Source organism: Polypterus senegalus, chromosome 13 (genome assembly GCF_016835505.1).
Source record: "Polypterus senegalus isolate Bchr_013 chromosome 13, ASM1683550v1, whole genome shotgun sequence".
In the NCBI taxonomy this organism is placed as follows: Eukaryota; Metazoa; Chordata; class Cladistia; order Polypteriformes; family Polypteridae; genus Polypterus; species Polypterus senegalus.
This window is the reverse complement of record NC_053166.1, coordinates 105,401,477-105,422,660: the sequence shown is the minus strand read 5'-3', so window position 1 is coordinate 105,422,660 and position 21,184 is coordinate 105,401,477. Positions and strand designations below refer to the sequence as shown.

Here is a 21,184-nt window from a genome sequence, read left to right as displayed (position 1 = left end):
AATAAACTTGAGGCATTAGGATTAAAGATGGAGATGGAGGTAAAGAATTAGGGGTAACTGCTGACTGTGACCTGAATTTTAAATCGCATATTAATCAGATCACTAGGACAGCATTTTTTCATTTAAGAAATATAGCAAAAGATAGTCCTCTTATATCATTGAACGATGCTGAGAAACTAGTTCATGCTTTTGTTTTCAGTCAACTAGATTATGTAATGCGCTCCTCTCAGGACTATCCAAAAAAGACATACATCATTTGTAACTAGTGCAGAATGCAACTGCCAGAATCCTAACTAGGAAAAGAAAATCCGAGCACATTCCTCCACTTTTGATGTCACTACACTAGTTACCTGTGTCATTCAGAATTGACTTTAAAATCTTGCTTATAGTTTACAAAGCCTTAAATAATCTCACTCCATCTCATATATCAGAATGTCTGACACTTTATATTCCAAATCGTAACCTTAGATCTTCAAATGAGTGTCTGCTTAGAATTCCAAGAGCTAAACTTAAAAGAAGCGGTGAGGCAGCATTCTGCTGTTATGCACCTAAAATCTGGAATAGCCTGCCAAAAGGAATTCGCCAGGCTAATACAGTGGGGCACTTTAAAAAACTGCTAAAAACATATTACTTTAACATGGCTTTCTTATAACTTCATTTCAGTTTAATTCTGATGCTCTGTATATTCAATTAATTATCATTACTATTCATGGTGGCTCCAAAATCCGTACTAACCCCTACTCTCTCTTCTGTTCTTTTCCCGGTTTTCTGTGGTGGTGGCCTCCACCATCACCACCTGATCAAAGCACTGTGATGTTCCTACATTGATGGATTAAAGGCCAGAAGTCCACATGACCATCATCATCAAGTACTTCCATGAGAAGCACTTTGAGCTACATTATTTGTATAAAAATGTGCTATATAAATACAGTAAATGTTGTTGTTGTGTTGTTGTTCTCTAACTCAATTTTGGTTATGCCCTCATGTGATTTCTATTTCAAAGTGTTTCTTTCTGTTTAGCTAATTGGTGACTTAAAAAATGTACTCTTACCTTACTCATTTTATGAAACATGGTAATGAAAGACAAGGCAAAAAAGAGAATAAGCAGCAGAACTCTTTTTCTTGTTGGATAGTGCTGTAGCACATTTGCCACAGTGCTGCTGGTGGCAGCTTTTGGGGAAATTAGATGTTTTCCATCCATTTGAACTGTCAAAAACAAAATAAAAACAATTAAACAATATCAATACATTCTTTCACCTGTGATTTGCTAAATTATCTTAAACATTTAATTTATTTCATGACATTTTTAAAAGATAACAGAAACATGATAACTTCTTAAAATTAAATATTAGAACACTAATTACAAAATGGTACTTTGTCCTTTTTGCTCCCAATCTATTATGACTATCTTTCTATAGAGGCTTTCATGACTAATATCATTCTACCATTATTTGAAATGGTACATACAGCACAGAGAAATACATCTTTTGAACTCCACAGCATGTATAGATGTATATATATATTGTGGAGCCGACCCGGACACAGACAGGCGGACATGTTGTTCTTCACCACCACATGTTTTATTATATACAATATTTACAATAATATGGTCACTCAGACCCAGTTCAATTAGTGCACAAACCACAACACACAGTCCTGGCCACAAATGCCTCTTCGGCCGCCTCCACTCTCTCTTCTGCCTCGTCCTGCTTCCACCCGACTCCAGCCCTGAATGAAGAGAGACGACCCCTTTTATAGTCTCCCGGATGAGCTCCAGGTGATTCCCGGCATTCCCCTCTTGGCCACGCCCCAGCGTGGCAGAAGTGCCGGCTGTTCTCCGCAGCTCTCCGGTGTCCTTATACCCCCCAGCACTTCCTGGTGTGGCGGAAGTGCTGAGGTCACAGGTCCCCAAGGCATTGGGGCACCTCCTGGCGGTGACCAAGGGCCCCTACAGGGTGGGGCTTCCATGCCCTCAACCCGTGGCCCCCAAAGCAACCAGGAAGGCAGCCCCATCGTGATCCAGGGTGGGCAGACCCACATCTGGTCCCTCATATGCCCCGGCCGGTCGTTGCCCCTGGCATCCCTGACAATATATATATATATATATATATATATATATAAAATGCAAAGATGACTCACTCACTCATCAACAAAAATCTTAATAAATTTACAACTTCTTATTTAATTAAAAAACTGAAATTTAATAGGATTGTACATTTAGAGAAGTATGGATTCACTAAGAAAAGACATTTCTATATATCAACATCCATCCATCCATTATCCAACCCACTATATCCTAATCAGAGGGTCACGAGGGTCTGCTGGAGCCAATCCCAGCCAACACAGGATACAAGGCAGGAAACAAACCCCGGGCAGGGCGCCAGCCCACCGCAGATATATCAACATTTAGGGGTAAAAACAGGTACTACAGTAGAAAGACTAAATATCCCAAAATCTGAGAAATGTTTTGACTGATTTGATTGAAATTTGGTTACTTTATAGAAAAAAAAAAATTAGCTGAGCTGTATTTGTTAAGTTGTCAAAAAAATTTTAATATTAATACTATAGTGAGTAAGCTATGCTAGTATGCTATATACTGTATTTACTCTGAACAGCACTGAAATGGGGCTTGCTATTTTATGCAAATGAAGGTCACCATGCAGGTGGGGTATACAAAGACTGTCACTGACCAATAAGGTCGATGGACAAGTGAATAAAGGGTAGTCTCCCATACAGGCAAAAGAGATGTGATCATTTTAAGCATTTGAATGAGCTGTGAAGCAGAAAGAGGAAAGTCTGGTGAAGCTCAAGGAAGGAATACGTTATAAAGCTTAAATGTGAATGTGGGTGCCATGTGTTGTGGATGTGAGCTTAGGTATTGCTTCACCAGATGCAGAAAGGGAGGGAGAGAGAAACAAAAGGAGAAGTATTGCCGTTGAGTTCAAGATGGGAGTGGTAATGTCCCTTTGGCCAGTTTAAATGGTAGTGTAGCTTAGTTAACAGGTTCCCCACAGCCAGAAGAAAGAAGGGGTGAACACTGAACGTAAGTTCACATTATTATTTCTTTCAAACTGTTTTTTTCTGTACATTCCTTACTTCTCTCCTGTTTTGAGGCTCACCCTTTCATAAATGTTATTTCCTTGGTCATCTACATACGAGACCCCAACTCTTCCTCCTCTACCCACAAAGCAGTCACTATAAGAAATGTACAGAGAGAAAACAACCCCAAAATGGAAAACATTCAATTCATTGCTTTTAAAATGCTCAGCTAATAAATATCATTGCTGTTTTTATTTAGTTCAAATAAGATATGATTCAGTATTGGAATTTTTTCTGGATATGGCTTTTGGAGTAAATCTAATTAATAAACTTAAAAAAAGACCTAATTACAAACAAATAGAAGCTTGAACAGATATTAAAACACCTTAAGAAATGCTTGAAAGAACAGTGTAAATAAATGAATATTGTAAACATCTAATAATAATAATAATATACACCCAAAATTCACATTCATCCTGATAACCTGTTTCAATTCAAAAGAATACACTTTTCTGCAAAATTCTGTTTTGCAATGATAATCAACAAAAGCCAAAGTCAGTCAAAAGGAAAAGCATATATTGATCTATGGCAGGAATGTTTTACTCCTGGGCAATTGTATATAGCATGTTCAAAAATAAGCAGCTCCAGTGAGCTAATAATATTAGGTCTTGATAAAAAATTTCCTAAGAGAAGCTGGGTAACACCGCTAGTTGTTTTATACCTTCAAGTTACCAATATTTGTGTGTAACTTAACAGATTCAGAAACTATATGCATATATATGCTGTAGGTAGCACAAGGGATGGACGGGCATCCTGGCAGGGAGTCAGGAAGATTCCTTACCTGGATGGGAGGCCCTGAATGGACAGATCGGCTGAGAGACAGAAGTAGGTCACACCCAGGCAATGCCTCTCTAATGGAGGGACGGGCTCTCCCAGCTGGAGAAGATGGTTCCTTACCCTCAAATAAATGGACAGGCATCCCAACCAGGCACATGTGTAACACCTTCCCTGGCTGACATAAAAGAAGAAGACAGGGAAAGACTGTCTCTGAGGGGTGTTTATTTCTCCCAGTCACTAGATGACAGCAGCTCTTCATTTGGTGCCCATTTGGAAACCAGCAGAGAATTCTGGGAGTTGTAGTCTGGCATCACAGCCCTGCTGGGGGCTGTGAAAAAATTCATATAAATTCATTCCTGAATATATAAAAGTCAGCGTCTGAATATATAAAGTCAAAACTTGAATATATAAAGTCAGTGTCAGAATATATAAAATCATTCCTGATTATATATAACGTCAAAGCCTGATTATATAAAGTCAGCATCGGAATATATAAAGTCATTTTTGAAAATATAAAGTCAGCGTTGGAATACATAAAATCATTCCTGAATATATAAAATTTCCGTGCTTGTCATTTCACTCGTACAAGTGAAAGGTAAACTTCGACAGAAGCCACTCAATCGGGCTTGTGAGGTTCGTACGAAAATGCGCCCATACACAAAGAATAAATAAATATGGTGTTCAAAATGCCGGGCATATACATCATTTTGAATGAATTAACTAAACAGTGGGTTTTTTAAAATATTTTTCTGAAGTTTTTTTTGTTAACCTAAGTTCATTACGTTGTATTAGGAACTCATTGATTTTACTAAAAATGTGCCTGAGTCGACTTTAAATTTATATATTCAGGAATGAGGTTATGAGCGAGCGGATCAGCAAGCGACGGCGTCTCCCACAGGCACGTAGCCCTTCGAAAGCACCCGAGCAAGTTCACCTGAGGTAAAGCCGCAGCTGACCAGTAGAAATAACCGGCAGTGAGAAATTAAAGTCGATCGCTCAGCGGGTGGTGGAAACTTAAAGCGATGGTGATTCAGCTGAACACGGAAAGCGCCGAAGCATCTATAAAAACGGCAAAGATGACTTCAACACTTAATGTAAGTTCTATCTGCTCTCTGCCCATCAAGGGCACGTTTATATGTTGTGTGTCCTGCAGTATGTACAGCTCAGGTTTTCCGGCCGACAGTGCAGATAGCTTCACCTGCCAAAAATGTTTAGTTAATTTAGAGTTGGACCGCGTTAGGAATCTGATAGCGATTAGGCAAACCGAAAATTGGATCGACTCGGTTTGTTTAGACAATTCGGCTACATCTGATTCGGCTTCAGTCTCTCCAGGTCCCACTGTAGTCAGTGCGAGGCCGAAATCAGCAGCACCAATTCAGCCACAGGGCGAGTGGGTAACAGTGAGACGGTGGTCTAAGAATCCAAAATTTAGTCCCCAGCACCCAGGTCACCAATTCGGACCCAGAACAGGTTCTCAGCTCTCGCAGCGCCTGTGGAAACTGAGAATAATAAAGTGCTCATAATTGGCGATTCCATAGTGCGGAATGTTAGAATTCCAAACTATGTTAAACCAGCAGTTAATGTTAAGTGCCTTGCAGGGGCCAAGATTTCTGGCATAAAGGCCGCATTGGACCGTGTTGCGACGATGAAGTATCTACCTTATTGCTGCATGTCGGCACTAATGATATTTATTTACAGCAATCTGAGGTATTAAAGCGAACTTCATCTCTATGCACCAAAGCTAAAACAAAATGTCGGAATTTAATTGTATCTGGTCCCTTACCAAGATTATATAGAGGGATGTGATTTATAGCAGATTGCATTCCTTTCACTGCTGGCTAGAAACCTGGTGTGCAAATAAAAGCATAGCATTTGTGAACAATTGGGATGATTTTTGGGAAAGGCCTGGATTTTTCAGAAGAGATGGTCTTCATCCTAACTGGAGGGGATCTTATGTATTATCCCAAAATATGGCAGCAAAACTGCCTGGTTGACTGATTAGAGCACCATCCAGGCCGCAGTCATGTGATCTTAAATCACAGGCTGTTGTTTATCCCACCTGTTATTTTCCTGAAGCTGTTACCCATAATCCCTGTTGTGGGGCATCCAGTAAATTTAGTCTTGATACAAACCATAAATTAATTGATAACCAAAAATAAGGTGTATAATTAGACCAAGGGATAAAACCAGACACTCCACCAGGGGCATCTGTAATAGAAATTTAATTCAAATTAAAACAAAAAAGATATCAGCAGTTCAGAAAGAACCATGCAGTTTTAAATGCTGTTTATTGAACATTCGCTCTCTTGGCACTAAAGCTGTTTTGGTAAATGATATATATTAAGTACAAAATCTGATCTGTGTCTTCTTACTGAAACCTGGCTTAGTAAATGTGACACTGTTCCCTAGCTGAGGCGTCACCAGATGGATACTGTTCCTTCATAAGTCTAGAGATTCTGGTCGAGGAGGAGGCCTTGGAATAATTCATTGTAACAAAATGCAAATCACTCCTAAAAATTTAGGCAACTTTACATCCTTTGAGGCATTCAATTTAAATATTAAAACAGATTCCAACACAATTATAGTGCTAGTCTACAGATCACCAGGGCCATATTCATTGTTCATGACTGAATTTAGCAACCTTCTGTCTGATTTGGCTATAAATTATGATCACGTAGTTCTGATGGGGATTTTAATGTACACATTGATGTGGAAACTGACACTTTTAGCAAATGTTTTACTTATTTGTTAAATTCAGTAGGATTTTGTCAGATTGTCAAAGGTCCAACTCATAATCATAACCATACATTAGATTTAATTATAACTTACAAAGTTGAAATTCAAAATTTAAATATTACTCCATTAAATGTAGTTATTTCCGATCACTTCTTAATTACATTTGATTTAGTTCTGCCCATGCCAGCACTCACAGATTAAAACAAAGACAGTGCGACATCTAGATTGTAATTCTGCTTCAAAATTTATAGATACCTTGAGTAAGTCGAGTGTAATTGTGGAAAACCATTTAGATCAGTTAACATCAAATGTAAACGTGGAAAACAATTTAGATCAGCTAATATCACATTATAATGTGACCTTGAGAGATGCTCTGGACACAGTGGCTCCCTAAAACAAAAGTGATCAAAGCACATAGAAACTCTCCCTGGTTTAATGAAAATACTCGAGCTCTTAAATTAGAGTGTCGAAAACTGGAGCAGATGGAGAACAACAAAGCTACATGTCTTTCAAATTGCATGGACAGAGAGTGTAATAAATATAAAAAGCCCTCTTTAAAGCTCGCTCAGAATACTATTCTACATTAATAGATAGCAATAATAAAAATCCTAGGGTACTTTTAGAGCAGTGGCTAAATTAACAAATGGGAATTCAGATCAACAGTGCAAAATACCAACAGATATTAGCAGTACAGACTTTATGAACTTCTTCAATGAGAAAATTAAAAATATAAGATCCCAGATCTCAGCATCACAGTACAAACCAAATACTAGCTTAGCAGACCCTGCACATTGCATTCAGCACTTTAATAATTTTAATCCTGTAACTCACCAGGAAGTCTTAACTTTAATTACTAAAATGAAGCCCACTACTTGTTCCCTAGATCCAGTGCCAACAAAACTAGTAAAAGTGCAATGGATGTTCTTGCAGCCTATTCTAACCATTATCAATAGTTCATTACTGCATGGCACAGTACCTGATGCACTAAAAGTGTCAGTCATTAAACCTTTACTTAAAAAGTCAGACCTAGACCCACACATACTAAATAACTATAGGCCTATTTCAAATTTACCATTTCTCTCTAAAATACTAGAAAAGTAGTCGCCAGTCAGCTTCAGTCACACCATTACAATTTATTTGAGAAATTCCAGTCTGGCTTTCGCACTGGTCATAGTACAGAAACGGCACTAACACGGGTTGTAAATGACATTCTGATATCCTCTGATGAAGGAAATTCCACTGTAATTATGTTGTTGGACTTAAGTGCAGCATTTGACACCATTGACCATTCTATTTTACTGCACAGGCTAGAAAACGATGTTGGGCTTACAGGCCCGTGCTCGCTTGGTTCAGTTCTTATTTATCAAATCGATTCCAGTATGTACAGAAATGTGCAGACAGTACTCCATCATTATACACAGAAGTTCAATATGGTGTCCCGCAGGGCTCAGTACTGGGACCTTTACTGTTTTCACTTTACATGCTTCCACTGGGATCTCTCATTAGGAAACATAATGTTAATTTTCACTCGTATGCAGATGACACCCAGTTATACCTTTCATTTAAATCAAATGAAGTTTCTCCGATGTTGTCTTTAATTAGTTGTGTTAGTGAATTAAAGGAATGGATGAATGAGAACTACTTGTCTTTAAATACAGATAAAACAGAGATGTTAATTGTTGGAGGGAATGACGCTGATCACAGCAATATTTTGTCGTCATTTAACTCAGTTGGAATCCCAATTAATTTTACTGAATCAGCCCGCAATCTAGGAGTTATCTTTGACTCTAGCATGTCATTTAAAGCACATATTACAAAGTCGTCCAAAACATGTTTTTCCATCTTAAAAATGTTAGGAAATTAAGCGCTTTCTAAATAAACAGGATTGTGAGAAATTAATTCATGCATTTATCTCTAGTAGGATTGACTACTGCAATGCGGTGTTCACTGGCTGGTCAAAACTGTTCTCTATACAGCCTCCAGTTAATCCAAAATGCGCTGCAAGAATTATTACAAGAACAAGAAAATATGAACACATAACCCCAGTTCTTTAAATCTTTACACTGGCTCCCAGTTAAGTTTAGGGCAGATTTCAAAATCCTCCTTTTAACATATAAAGCATTATGACTTACAAACCTGAGCGCACATTAAGATCTCAAGATGCCGATCTGCTTAGGATTCCAAGGATTAATAAAATAACAGTGGGAGGTCGAGCTTTTAGTTACAGGGCCCCTAAACTGTGGAATGGTCTTCCTGCTTCCATAAGAGATGCCCTTCAGTCTCAGCCTTTAAATCCCGGCTGAAGACTCACTACTTCAGTTTAGCATATCCTGACTAGAGCTGCTGATTAACTGTACATACTGCATCTCTGTTGTTAGTCATTAGCACTATAACATAAGTAACATGATAATTATATTTGAATACTAACCCTCACCTATTCTGTTTCTTTTCTCGGTACCCAAATGTGGCAATTGGTGCCACGGCCCACCTGCCAAGTTGTTTGCCTACCTATGGTAAAGTCATCCCTGATGGAGGATCACAGGAATCATGGGAAAGAGGGTCCTTTCATCGAAGCAACGTTTCAGCCGTGGCATGGCCAAATGGGGAGGCAGCTAGATGGATGAGGTTTCCAGGACTCTAAATATATCCAAACCTAATTATGTCATATCATCTACTGTTAAACCATACTTCTAAAATTTTTATTATTATGCTGTATTAAGGAATTGTTCTGTTCTGTGTATTGTATTGACCCCCTACTTTTGACACCCACTGCACGCCCAACCTACCTGGAAAGGGGTCTCTTTGAACTGCCTTTCCGAGGTTTCTTCCATTTTCCCTACAAGGTTTTATTGGGAGTTTTTCATTGTCTTCTCAGAGAGTCAAGGCTGGGGGGCTGTCAAAAGGTAGGGCCTGTTAAAGCCCATTGCGGCACTTCCTGTGTGATTTTGGGCTATACAAAAATAAACTGTATTGTATTGTATTGTATATTCCGACGCTGACTTTATATATTCGATAATGACTTTATAATTTCTAACTCTGACTTTATATATTCAAGTTTTGACTTTATATATTCAGGAATGAGTTTATATACACTATTCTGACACTGACTTTATATATAAAAGTTTTGACTTTATATATTCCAACGCTGACTTTATATATACTGAAAATCATTATAATTGCCTGTTTGACATATGAGGGGCCGTTCAGGAAAAAAAGATTGTTTCTTAAATATATACATTGGTCCAGATATATATATGGGTTTAGATACATTGGTTTGAATATATACATTAGTTTTAATACATCCGTTCAGATATACAGTATATTTCGGTTCAGATATACACATTGGTTGGGATATATTGGTTGAGATATATACATTGGTTTGAATACATCCGGTCAGATATATACATTGTTTTAGATACATTGGTTGAGATATATATAAATTGGTTTGCATAGATCCGTTCTGATATACAGTAATCCCTCCTCGATCAAGGACCCCGCGATAGGTGAAAATCCACAAGTAGAAACCATATGTTTCTATGGTTATTTTTATATATTTTAAGCCCCTATAAACTCTCCCACACTGTTTATAAATATTCCCCGCAGAGTTATACAGCATAATCCCTTTGTATTCTCTTAGATATTAGGTAAGATTCATTGAAATTATGTATATAAACACACTGTTTATATACAGTAAAACCTAAATATTATTTTAAAGATATTGAGTGTCTCCGATATCACATGTTACAGCCATTACGATAGACATGCCACCAGCAATAAATACGCATAATGCAACAAAAATAGTATACAGTAAATGTGTGTGTACAGTGACACTAAACGCGACGTACATGTACTAAGTACTGTAAGTAGAAAAATAATTATGGTTACTCACCAACAATGACACAATGACTTGTCCGATAACAATGAGTTTTAATTTACTGCACAACAAAGGAGAGCGTTACAGCACTTAAAGGAGCCACTTAAGGCGATTGTGTAGCACTGCCGTTGTTCTTCTTCTGGCAGTCTTCAATCCAAATCCCTAAAGCAGATTCCATCCAGACTACTGCCTTATTACATCCACTTACAACTTATTTTGCACCCTGGTTAAAAGGACACTGCGGCCGTAGGGTCTTATGTTCCTTTCTACTTTTAAATAAAAAGAATCGTAGCCTTCAACAAATCCAAAACGTTTACCTTTTCGCAATCGTTAACATCTTCCGCTTGCGCTGGGCACGCCCCTGAAGCAGTAGCAGATCGTTTGGAGCCATAATGAAGGGCTTGACTATGCACAAAGATAAACACAAAAGAGCACAACTCTTTACACAGCGAAACACGTTGATGCTGAATGAGCGAGACGAGACTTCCTGGTTAACTCTGCATTCAGCAAGCAGGAACTTAACTGCGTGCTCTGATTGGTTAGCTTCTCAGTCAGGAGAACTTAACTGCGCGCTCTGATTGGTTAGCTTCTCAGTCATCCGCCAATAGCGTCCCTTGTATGAAATCAACTGGGCAAACCAACTGAGGAAGCATGTACAGGAAGTAAAAAGACACATTGTCCGCAGAACCCGCGAAGCAGCGAAAAATCTGCGTTATATATTAAGTTATGCTTTCATATAAAATCCGCGATAGAGCGAAACCGCGAAAGTCAAAGCGCGATATAGCGAGGGATTACTATATATACATTGGTTGAGATATATCCGTTCAGATATATACATTGGTTTGAATACATCCATTCAGATATATATATTGGTTGATATACATTGGTCTAAATATATATATTGGTTAAAATAGATTGGTTTAGATATATACATCGGTTCAGATACATCCTTTCTGATATATATATTGGTTCAGATAGATCCGTTCAGATATATACGTTGGTTGGGATTTATGGGCAGGCACAACGCGGCCACCCATGTTTAGCATCTCCCTTTCGCTTCATCATTGCTTCAGCACTGTTATAATTATTATGCACATTTTATACAAGTAGCATATGCCTGTCTGTCGCGTTTTGTTTCGTAAGCCCTCTTGGTTGGGGGTCCTCAATTTCAAAGCACTTTTTTTGCTTTCATTATTTAAAACACTCGTACAGATACCCACCTCTTTGCCACGCTCTGTCCCGCCCCGGCTCATTGTACCCGCCTCACTCACTCCCTCTTGTACCTCCCATGACAGATTCTTCTCAAAAGCAGAGTTAATCAAAATGACCAGAATATTCCCGCTTCACAAATAACTGATGTTTAACTGTTTTTACAGTAAAACTAACACAACCACACACAAGCACGTACACGCTCACACACTCAAACTCACAAATCGTGGGTCGCACGTACTACTGATTAAGCGTATCTGTCAAGGGATTATTTTTTTCACCCCATAAAACAGATTCTTCTCAAAAGCTGAGTTACCAGGAAGCATTGATAGCAACCGCAGTACCTCCCATTTTTCACCTCAACAGACGCTGGTTTATCATTGACCGAAAGCCGCCTGGTGATTTCTGTTATTCTGTATTGGCAGCATTTTATTAAAGGGCGATCTGTTTCAGCAAGGAACTTAGTCCTGTTTGCTGAAAAGATGTTATGGAGGAAAACACTGGAATAGCGCTGTTTCTTCTGAATGTTTATCAGTGATCAGGAACCAGAATGATCAGAATATTCCTGCTTCACAAATAACTGATGTCTGTTTTTATTGTAAAACTGAGAAAACCACACACACACACGTACACAACACAAACACTCAAACTCACAAATCGTGCGTCGCACACACTACTGATTAAGTGTATCTGTTACGGACGATTATTTTTTTCACCCAATAAAACTTTAGTTTGTCAAAGTTAGAAAGCAGTGCGGTGATTTCTATTATTCCTTATTGGCAGAATTTAATTTAAAGATGATTCACGACAACAAGGCGAAAGAGTCTCTTATTTTGACAGGAAGATCTTTTTTTAGGCTTAAGTATTTTTGATTGACTTACAAAAGACAATAGTTATTACTTACCCTCTTTGCTTCAAATTGGCTTTTTAAAAAACCTTTTTGATATAATTTGTTTATGGCAGTATAAAATAAAAAAAAGTAGTGCTCAAAATTATAATGCGGGTATCTAACAGGAAGAGGTGGTGGTAGGAGTAAGATGGCTGACTCGCAGTTAAATGATCACTGGTGTGTGTCCGGGGGGCTTCCTTTCTGTTATTTTATTTATTTATTTTTACAAATTGCTTTGAGTAGTAAGAAAGGCGTTATAAAAAGTAAGGAATTAATAACATTATTATTATTAGTAGTAGTATTTATTATACGTGTGAATGCGTGATCAAATTCAGCCGCTGCGTAGTGGGGTATGAATAGGGACAATGTGCTCAACAATACCACGAGTTCCTTGAAATAATTACACAGCAAGGTGCACATGCAATACAAACATAATGTGTATATTATTGAAGTAAAGGTTCATATTAATTAATTATATACAAATTTTTAACAAGTTGAGAGATGTCAACTGGTTAAAATGCACAAAATTATACATGTATTGCTTTATAGTCCACATATAGTGTATGTATTTTATTAAAATAATGATATAAAAATATAAAATGGTATAGAAGATGCGTCGTATACGTATTTTGTGTCATATTTCTTCAAAGAAGTTTTTAATTAGTTTGCTTTAAAAAATCTTACGGCAAACATGTGATCCGTTGAAAATCGATGATCTTGATCAAGTTATTTTAACCCGTGCTCCGTGCAAAATGCTGTCATATGTAGAAGGAAAATTTTTTATATTAGCATAAGAGAATAACAAAGAGCCATAAAAAGTAATTAAAAGCTTCTAAAATATTAAGATTAAGCATAAATTAGAATGTTAAGAAAATATGATAGGTCGAGCAAATAGTTAACCAAAAAATCAGTTGTATTGCATTATTTTTTAGACTTACAGTAAAATTTCCACAGTAAGAAAAGAACAGAAAAATTGACACACCGAAACCAGCTTTGGACAGGATAAAAGTTTGAGAACACCTGTGATTCAAGGCTAGGAAGCAATAACACAGAGAAGATGACTCTGAAAGGCGCGTATCGAAAACCAGCTGGGTTGACGAATCAGCAGAAAGGCAACAAAAGGCTTTTGCTGTAAGCAGGGTTATGCTAACATAATGCATGAAGAGAAAATACTAGAAGAATATACTAGCAATTAACTTTAGTGTAGAAATTAAGACAAATCAAGCATGCCAAGCAATGATTAAATGAAAGCACATACTATACTTCTTTTTAATTAAAGCTTAAGCTTCAGGTCACTATTATAAAAAAGTTTGGAAGGTTTAAGAAAGGAAATGATGAGAGGAAACCCTTATATGGAATTGAACCCTTGGTCAGTTAGAGAAAATGGGAACAGCATAGAAAAATAGAAATACCACGAGGGGGCCAGGGATAGGAAAGTAAGGAGATGATAAGGGTTCCCATGGAAACTCAAGGTTCAGCCGGACAGGATTAGAAGGGAGTCAGAGAAGATGGGCAAAAGAGCTCATTCAAGCGAGGTCAGAAAAGATAGGAAATGACATAAGAAAAGCCCAAAGATGGTAAGAGGAAGCTATCCACCCAGTCTTAGACCAATCAAAATAAGCCGAACAGAAACCAAGAGGAATAATGGACAGTAAAACCAGGTGCAGAATGAGCTAATCAAACAAGGCCAAAATGATAAGAAATTGTTATAAAAACTTCAATTGCCATAATGTTCGGGGCTCGATCTCATTCGGCCGAATTGGGTTGAGTCCACGTTGTTGATTTATTGCAATAAAGCCTTAAAACTCTGTCTGTCTATCTCGAGTCCTAATAGCCTTTATTTTTAGGTAAAAAGCCTTCTTCTGATGATGAATTTTTCGCCACAACAATATCTGTTAGTAAACATGCACGTGCAGCGATGTCCTGATGTCTGCGTTCTAAGGCTGCAGGTATATTACACGCTATTGACATTTTACTGGGGTGCTCAGTGATTGAGGGCGGACAGTAAACTTTGTTAAAATGATATCGAAAAATACCAGTCGTCAGTTGTGTTTTCAGTCGTTTTGGCGTGTTTACTGTTCTGTTACCAAAAAATTCTTCAACGGGGCTCATCAACAAAGAAACGTGGATAGTAAGATTTAGTAAAATATCAGTAATAATAATACATTGCTCGACACCTAGTAACACTTTACAAAGCCATTTAAAAGACAGCTCGTTAAAATAAATGTAGCAATCCATTGTCATGCTATAAGTGACAGCTTGCTCTTAAACATTTACACAGGTTGTTTTTCCTGGGAATAAAAAAGGGGAAAAAAATCCATCGGAAAGGTTTTGTTGTTGAACTCAAATTTCACCTCCGCCATGTGAGTCATTAAAACTATTGGAATGAAATATAGTTCTATATAAATAAATAAATACATTTCCTATCACACCCACCCTTTCACCCCTGTACACTGGAGAGGAATCTCATTTTCACAGCAGGTGCAATTATCCTATAAAACACCTAGGAGTTCTGTGCACCATTTTTCATTGGAGATTAAAATTAATCAAATGTTTTTTAAAAACTTTTAGTTGCCTGTGGCATTCCTCATCTGTAGTGGTCCATTACAAAATGAACACCAGGCAGTTAAAATTGTGCACAGTTTCTTTAATAAGCCTACCAGACAGTCTTTTATAGCACTTTCATACTGAGTGTGTCTGTTAATCCCTTCTAGCAGCGGAGACTCTTATTTCCACAGCTTGTGTCTATGCTGTAGAAATGTGTGCCCCGTCTTCTGCTTGTAAATTAATACTGGAATTACAAAACTGTCCACAGTTTATTTAAAGAGATTGAAGGAAGTCTTCTATATCACTTTTTTGTTTACTATGTCCTTACTCATCTACTAATTAAAAAAAAATAAAAATCAAGCGCTTACACTGTCTTTTTTTAAGTATGTCTATGAAAATCCCTGTGAGTAGCCAGAAAAATGCTATATAAATATAAGATATTATTATTATTATTATTATTATTATTTAGATTATTATTTAGGTTTTTTAAAATCCAAATAAACCTGAAAGGACTTCTTCCAAGATATGTGCCACTCTAGGGTACCAACAATGTCAAACTGATTAGGAAATTTTGTGATCAGTTTGTTTAAAGTATATTAAGCAAAAAATAACTTTTCATCATCTTCTAATTTCTAATTTGGCATTTTAAGATTACAGTATATACTGCAAATATACATTTAAATTGTAACCGCTGACAATTATTTACTCGTGCGCTTGCATTTTCCATAAAACAGCTACAATATGTGCACAAAGTATAGGTGATAAAACACACAAATTCTGACATTAGCATGACTGTTAAAGGAAAAACATGTATTAGAAAGTATTCTATGGAGTTTTCATAAATTAATCTTCTATACTAATAAAAGGCAAAGCCCTCACTCACTCACTCACTGACTCATCACTAATTCTCCAACTTCCCGTGTAGGTAGAAGGCTGAAATTTGGCAGGCTTATTCCTTACAGCTTACTTACAAAAGTTGGGCAGGTTTCATTTCGAAATTCTACGCATAAGGGTCATAACTGGAAGCTATTTTTCCCCATATAATGTAATGGAGTCTTGAGTTGGAGATGGCCGTGGGGGGCGGAGTTTCGTGTGACATCATCACGCCTCCTACGTAAGTACGTAGAGAACAAGGAAGAACTCCAAACAGCGATCAGCACAAAACGCCATTTCACAATTGAGAAGGCAGAAAAACATTATGAAGCAAATGATGCATACAAGCATATTCATAAGTACAGCTACTGCGGAAACAAAGCACGGCGTGAACCGTAAGTTTATATTAAATTAAGTTCATAGACAGGCTGCCACTAGCGTTGTAATTTAGTGCCTGCCCATATAAGGCCGCCCATCAGCGCAATCCAATACAAACACTGCCGGTAAATATTCACGGGTGAAGGACTGTGCTTATGCAGAGGAAGATGAGATGGTCAGGGTGGTGTTTGGCACAAACTCATTGAAACTGTGAGAGAAACTTTTAAGTGCCGGATCTTAGCTGACATTACACGAGATGGCACCAGTACAGCTGGGAACCTTCGATGCAAGAACACCAAGCGGCTCACGTGAACTGACGCAATGCGCAGACAAAAAGCAACAGTTCCAAAGAGTGCTGAACAAAAACCGAATTACACAATTGAGAAGGCAGCAAAAAATATGAAGCGCCTTATACATACAATCATATTCATAAGTGCAGCTACTGCGGAAACAAAGCACATGGTGGAAAAAGTGAATGTCCTGCTAAAGGAAGACAGTGTAAAAAAACCCGTGCATGCAGTTTGTCACATCACAGATAAAAGGAAGACGAGCTGTTTATTGATGCAGTAAGGAACTAATCGATGAATGAAACCTCTTATCTTTACAACGATTGACAAACACGGAATGTAACTTGAACACATCCTACAAATACGAGCCTGATTGAAAGAAATAATGATAATCAAATCCTTGATGACAGCAACATTCAATAACACTCACAAAACAATTACTGTATATTGACAATCATGTTACGCTATTTTTAAAATGTTCCCTTTTCTTTTCATAACTTCTACTTCTCCACTGGTACACGGGTATATATATAAATGTATATATATACCCCGATCTACAATATATACTTTAGCATAGACAAGCCACACGCTGTGGCGCAATTGTAGAGTCTTAAGCCTCTAACGCCGACATTCGAGGTTCGATTCCCGAGAGGGGGTGTACTGACTATGTACGTGCGCTACCCGATTCATTTTACCTTCGCATCTCCTTGGTTTGGGACGTATGAAAAAATATTAGGTTAACGCAGAATCATGTTACGCTATTTTTAAAATTTTTCCTTTCTTAGCACAAGCACAGCTGAGAAGCTTCGATGCATGTACTCCATAACGCGTAAAAAATAACGCAATTTAATCACACTTTCAATTCCAAGCAAACGGGAACTTTTGTCAATGCATGATTTCCTGGTACATCCATTACACTGATGCACACATCACAGCTACAAAAATGTTAGAGTCGGAATAAAGCGCGTTCCTACGACTGATCATTTCGACTACCCGAGTGAAGCCTTGATAAAAGCATGGTTTTGTGCACACTGAAAAGCAAGCAAAATTAGATGCATTACAGAAAGCGGACTTTGTGGCTCTTACTGGGGATCATTGGACTTCCGTGACCGTTAGTAATTCTAAATACATCTAATTACAAAATGTTCAATGATCACACTGTTTTAGCCTAATGTACAAAATAATTTTGGCTAATGTTACTCAGAGTTTAAAGAGTAAGCTGGTCAAATTACCTTTTATGTTTCTGACTTATTTTTTTAAGAAGAAAAACTGCACTTTATGTTGAAATTTTGGTTATTATTATTTAAAGACAATACTATTCTGAAAATGTACTTAAAGTACTTAAACTACCACTTTATTTTTAAGTCTGCCCAATTTTAACCAGGGATGATATTTTTGTTTCTGTTTTGAATTCAAATGCAGTTTAAAAGCTTTTTTTCAGAAATTAAAACAGCTTCAGTTAACAATATTCATGTCCATGTCTATTATTTGATTCTGTCGCCCACTAAAACCGTTTTAAATTAAAAAAAAACATTTGCGATTTGGGGCAAATTTACGTGTGCGATTACATACGATTAATCAAGATTAATTCTTACACAGCCTCTAATTAATTGGATTAATTTTTTTAATCGAGTCCCACCCCTAATATATATATGTAGATATATATATGTAGATTTGTATATGTTGTATATACAGTATGTATATATGTGTGTGTGTATATATACAGTATGTGTATATATGTATATGTATATATGTATGTGTGTATATGTATATATATAACTGTATATATATATGTGTATATATATATATTTATATATATGTTTATATATGTGTCTGTGTGTGTGTGTATATATATATATATATATATATATATATATATGCCAGCAACACTCATGACAATGACAAAACAATTACATTGTCAATCATGTTACGTTATTATTAAAATGTTTCCTTTTCTTTTTCATAACTTCTTTAACACACTACTTCTCCGCTGCGAAGCGCGGGTATTCTGCTAGTCATTATATACGTTTTGAGGTTTCTTGATATACGAGGTGTGGCAGAAAAGTAATGAGACTGGCAACACTGCAAGCGATCTGGTAACGCTGCGCTGTTGTCCTTGATAGAGCACGTGTATCGGTACCCTCCCATAGCTCAGTGCGAGTTTTAACTCCTTCCGTTAACTACGTGATTTTTGTGACTGCTATTAGTGAAGTTGTGTTTTTGGTTGTGCGTCACGCAAAATGGAACAGCGGAATTTGGAGCAACGTTGTGCCATTAAATTTTGTGTTAAGCTTGGAGAATCGGCAAGTGTGACGTTTGAAAAGTTAAAACAGGCCTATGGGGAACATTCTTTATCCCGAGCTCAAGTTTTTTGCTGGCACAAATCATTTTTGGAAGGCAGAAAACACGTTGAAGATGAACACCGTTCAGGGAGGACTTCAACTTCGAAAACCAATGAAAACATCGAACGTGTGAACACTCTTGTGAGATCAGACCATCGTTTAACATTAAGAATGTTGAATGAACAATTAAATTTGAACAGATTTACCGTTCATCAAATTTTGACTGAACATTTGCACATGCGAAAGGTCTGTACCAAAATGGTGCAGAAAAACCTCATAATTGAGCAGAAGGACAATCGAAAAAACGCATTCCTGTGGTTCCCCAGCCCCCTTATTCAACTGACCTCAGTCCGTGTGACTTTTTCCTTTTTCCTAAACTGAAAAATGTCCTCAAAGGACGTCATTTCAGGACTTTAGAAAACATCCAAAAGAGTGTAACGGACATGCTGAAGACCATACCGGTTGAAGACTTCCAGTGCTGCTACCAACAGTGGGAACAACGTCTCCATTGGTGTGTAGCTGCCCAAGGGTACTACTTTGAAGGGGATAACATTGATGTTTGAAAAAAATAAAAACTTTGGTAAATAAAAAATCAGTTTCATTACTTTTCTGCCACACCTCGTATTTTGTAATCAGGTTTTTAAAATTTTTTTTGGTTTTTACAGTCACTTCACAGATCAACAATCTTCAACTTGGTCACTGTCAGAATAAGTCTTTTAACTTTTTTCCTGTATCCATTAATTCATTTTTTGGGTTTCACTACCCATCTGAAAGAGTTGGCATCAGGTTGGGTAGCACTTTTAAATTGAAGTAGTATGAGCGAGCGTCAGTGTGTCAAGCACTAGATTGGAATTTCTTTCCGTTTCATTTTTTGTCTTCTGGCCCAAGCCTGTAAATCTCTTTTGTAAATGGATGGCTTGGATAGAGGACAGATACTAACAATTTTCAAGGCTATATTAAAACAATACTAAAAGATATTTGTGTATGTGTGTTGTAGTGCCCCATGTTGTAAGTGTTAGATCAATTGAAGAAGTAAACCTAAACAAAGAAAATGTACATTTTGCAGGTTTATTTGAAGCGTTTTACATTATAACCATGTTATTAATTGCTGCGTGAATATAATTTTTTCAAGGGGATGACCTTTACTATTGTCAAAAAAGACAAGCAGGGCAACAGGAGGAATATGAAAGTTATTTGTTGAGTTTTGGAGACAAAGGATACTTGTAAGGAAGTTCATGCCAGTGCTATCAGTGTACATTCTGGAATTCATAAAACTGCTGATTTTATTTCACGAAGATGTTACTGGCCTGGCTTTATGCTGACATTAAAATGGCTACGTTTTCTAATAATTATAATCATTATTTTAATTAGACTATAATTGTAAGAACAGATTCAATAAAAAGTTTTAATATCTCAGTTGCTGCTTGTTGGACTCTTTAATTGACTTGTCCTACAAATGTGTATCAGTGGATATTTGGTACTTCATTTGACAAATAATATTAATTTTTCCAAGTCTCATATATTTCAGATAGATAGATAGAACTTTACTTGTCCTCTAAGGGAAAATGTGCTTCTTTTTATTCAACAGAGGCTGAATGAATAAATAAATTAATATTAATATAATGAAAAAAACAGCCAATCCAATAACATTTGTCTAATGTTGATTCTGCAAGCAACAGTTGGGGCTCACATCTCTGACGCAAAAGCTCAGCTGTAGAAGTGAGTGTCCCTTTGAGTGGAGAGGACAGTGGGACACAACAGACTGGAAAGTGATGTAGAAGACTTTCATCAATCTTTTACCATGGATTTCAGATAATATTAGTTATCCAGGGTTCATTTTGAAAGCAGCAGTGTGCACACAAGCCCATGGATCTGCTCCAGCAGAAATGAGTATTCCCTGTAGGGGATAGGATGCGGACACTTGGTGGAGAAAATTATATAGAAAACTACATTTTAAACCTTTTAAAATCAATTTTACATATTTTTACCTCTTCGGTGTTCATTTTGTAATCAGCAGTTAGAGGGCACACATTTTACGGATCTGCAGCAGCCATGGAAAACGAGCGTACCAACCATGTGGATGAGACATGCGTTTTCATCCCAATAGTTTTAATGACTCACAGGTGAAATTTGAGTTCAACAACAAAACCTTTCCCGTAGATTTTTCCCCCTT

At 37.2% G+C, this 21,184-nt stretch overlaps 1 protein-coding gene across 1 annotated transcript in view; it reads right to left on the bottom strand.

The window, feature by feature from the left end:
• LOC120543053 (NXPE family member 4-like) overlaps positions 1–21,184 on the bottom strand; it is a 177,267-nt gene that overhangs the window by 98,456 nt on the left and 57,627 nt on the right. Inside the window, exon 2 of the mRNA XM_039775896.1 lies at positions 1,052–1,206. Coding sequence (XP_039631830.1) covers positions 1,052–1,201 — 150 coding nt within the window. The 5' untranslated portion in view covers positions 1,202–1,206. The remainder of the gene's footprint in view (positions 1–1,051; positions 1,207–21,184) is intronic.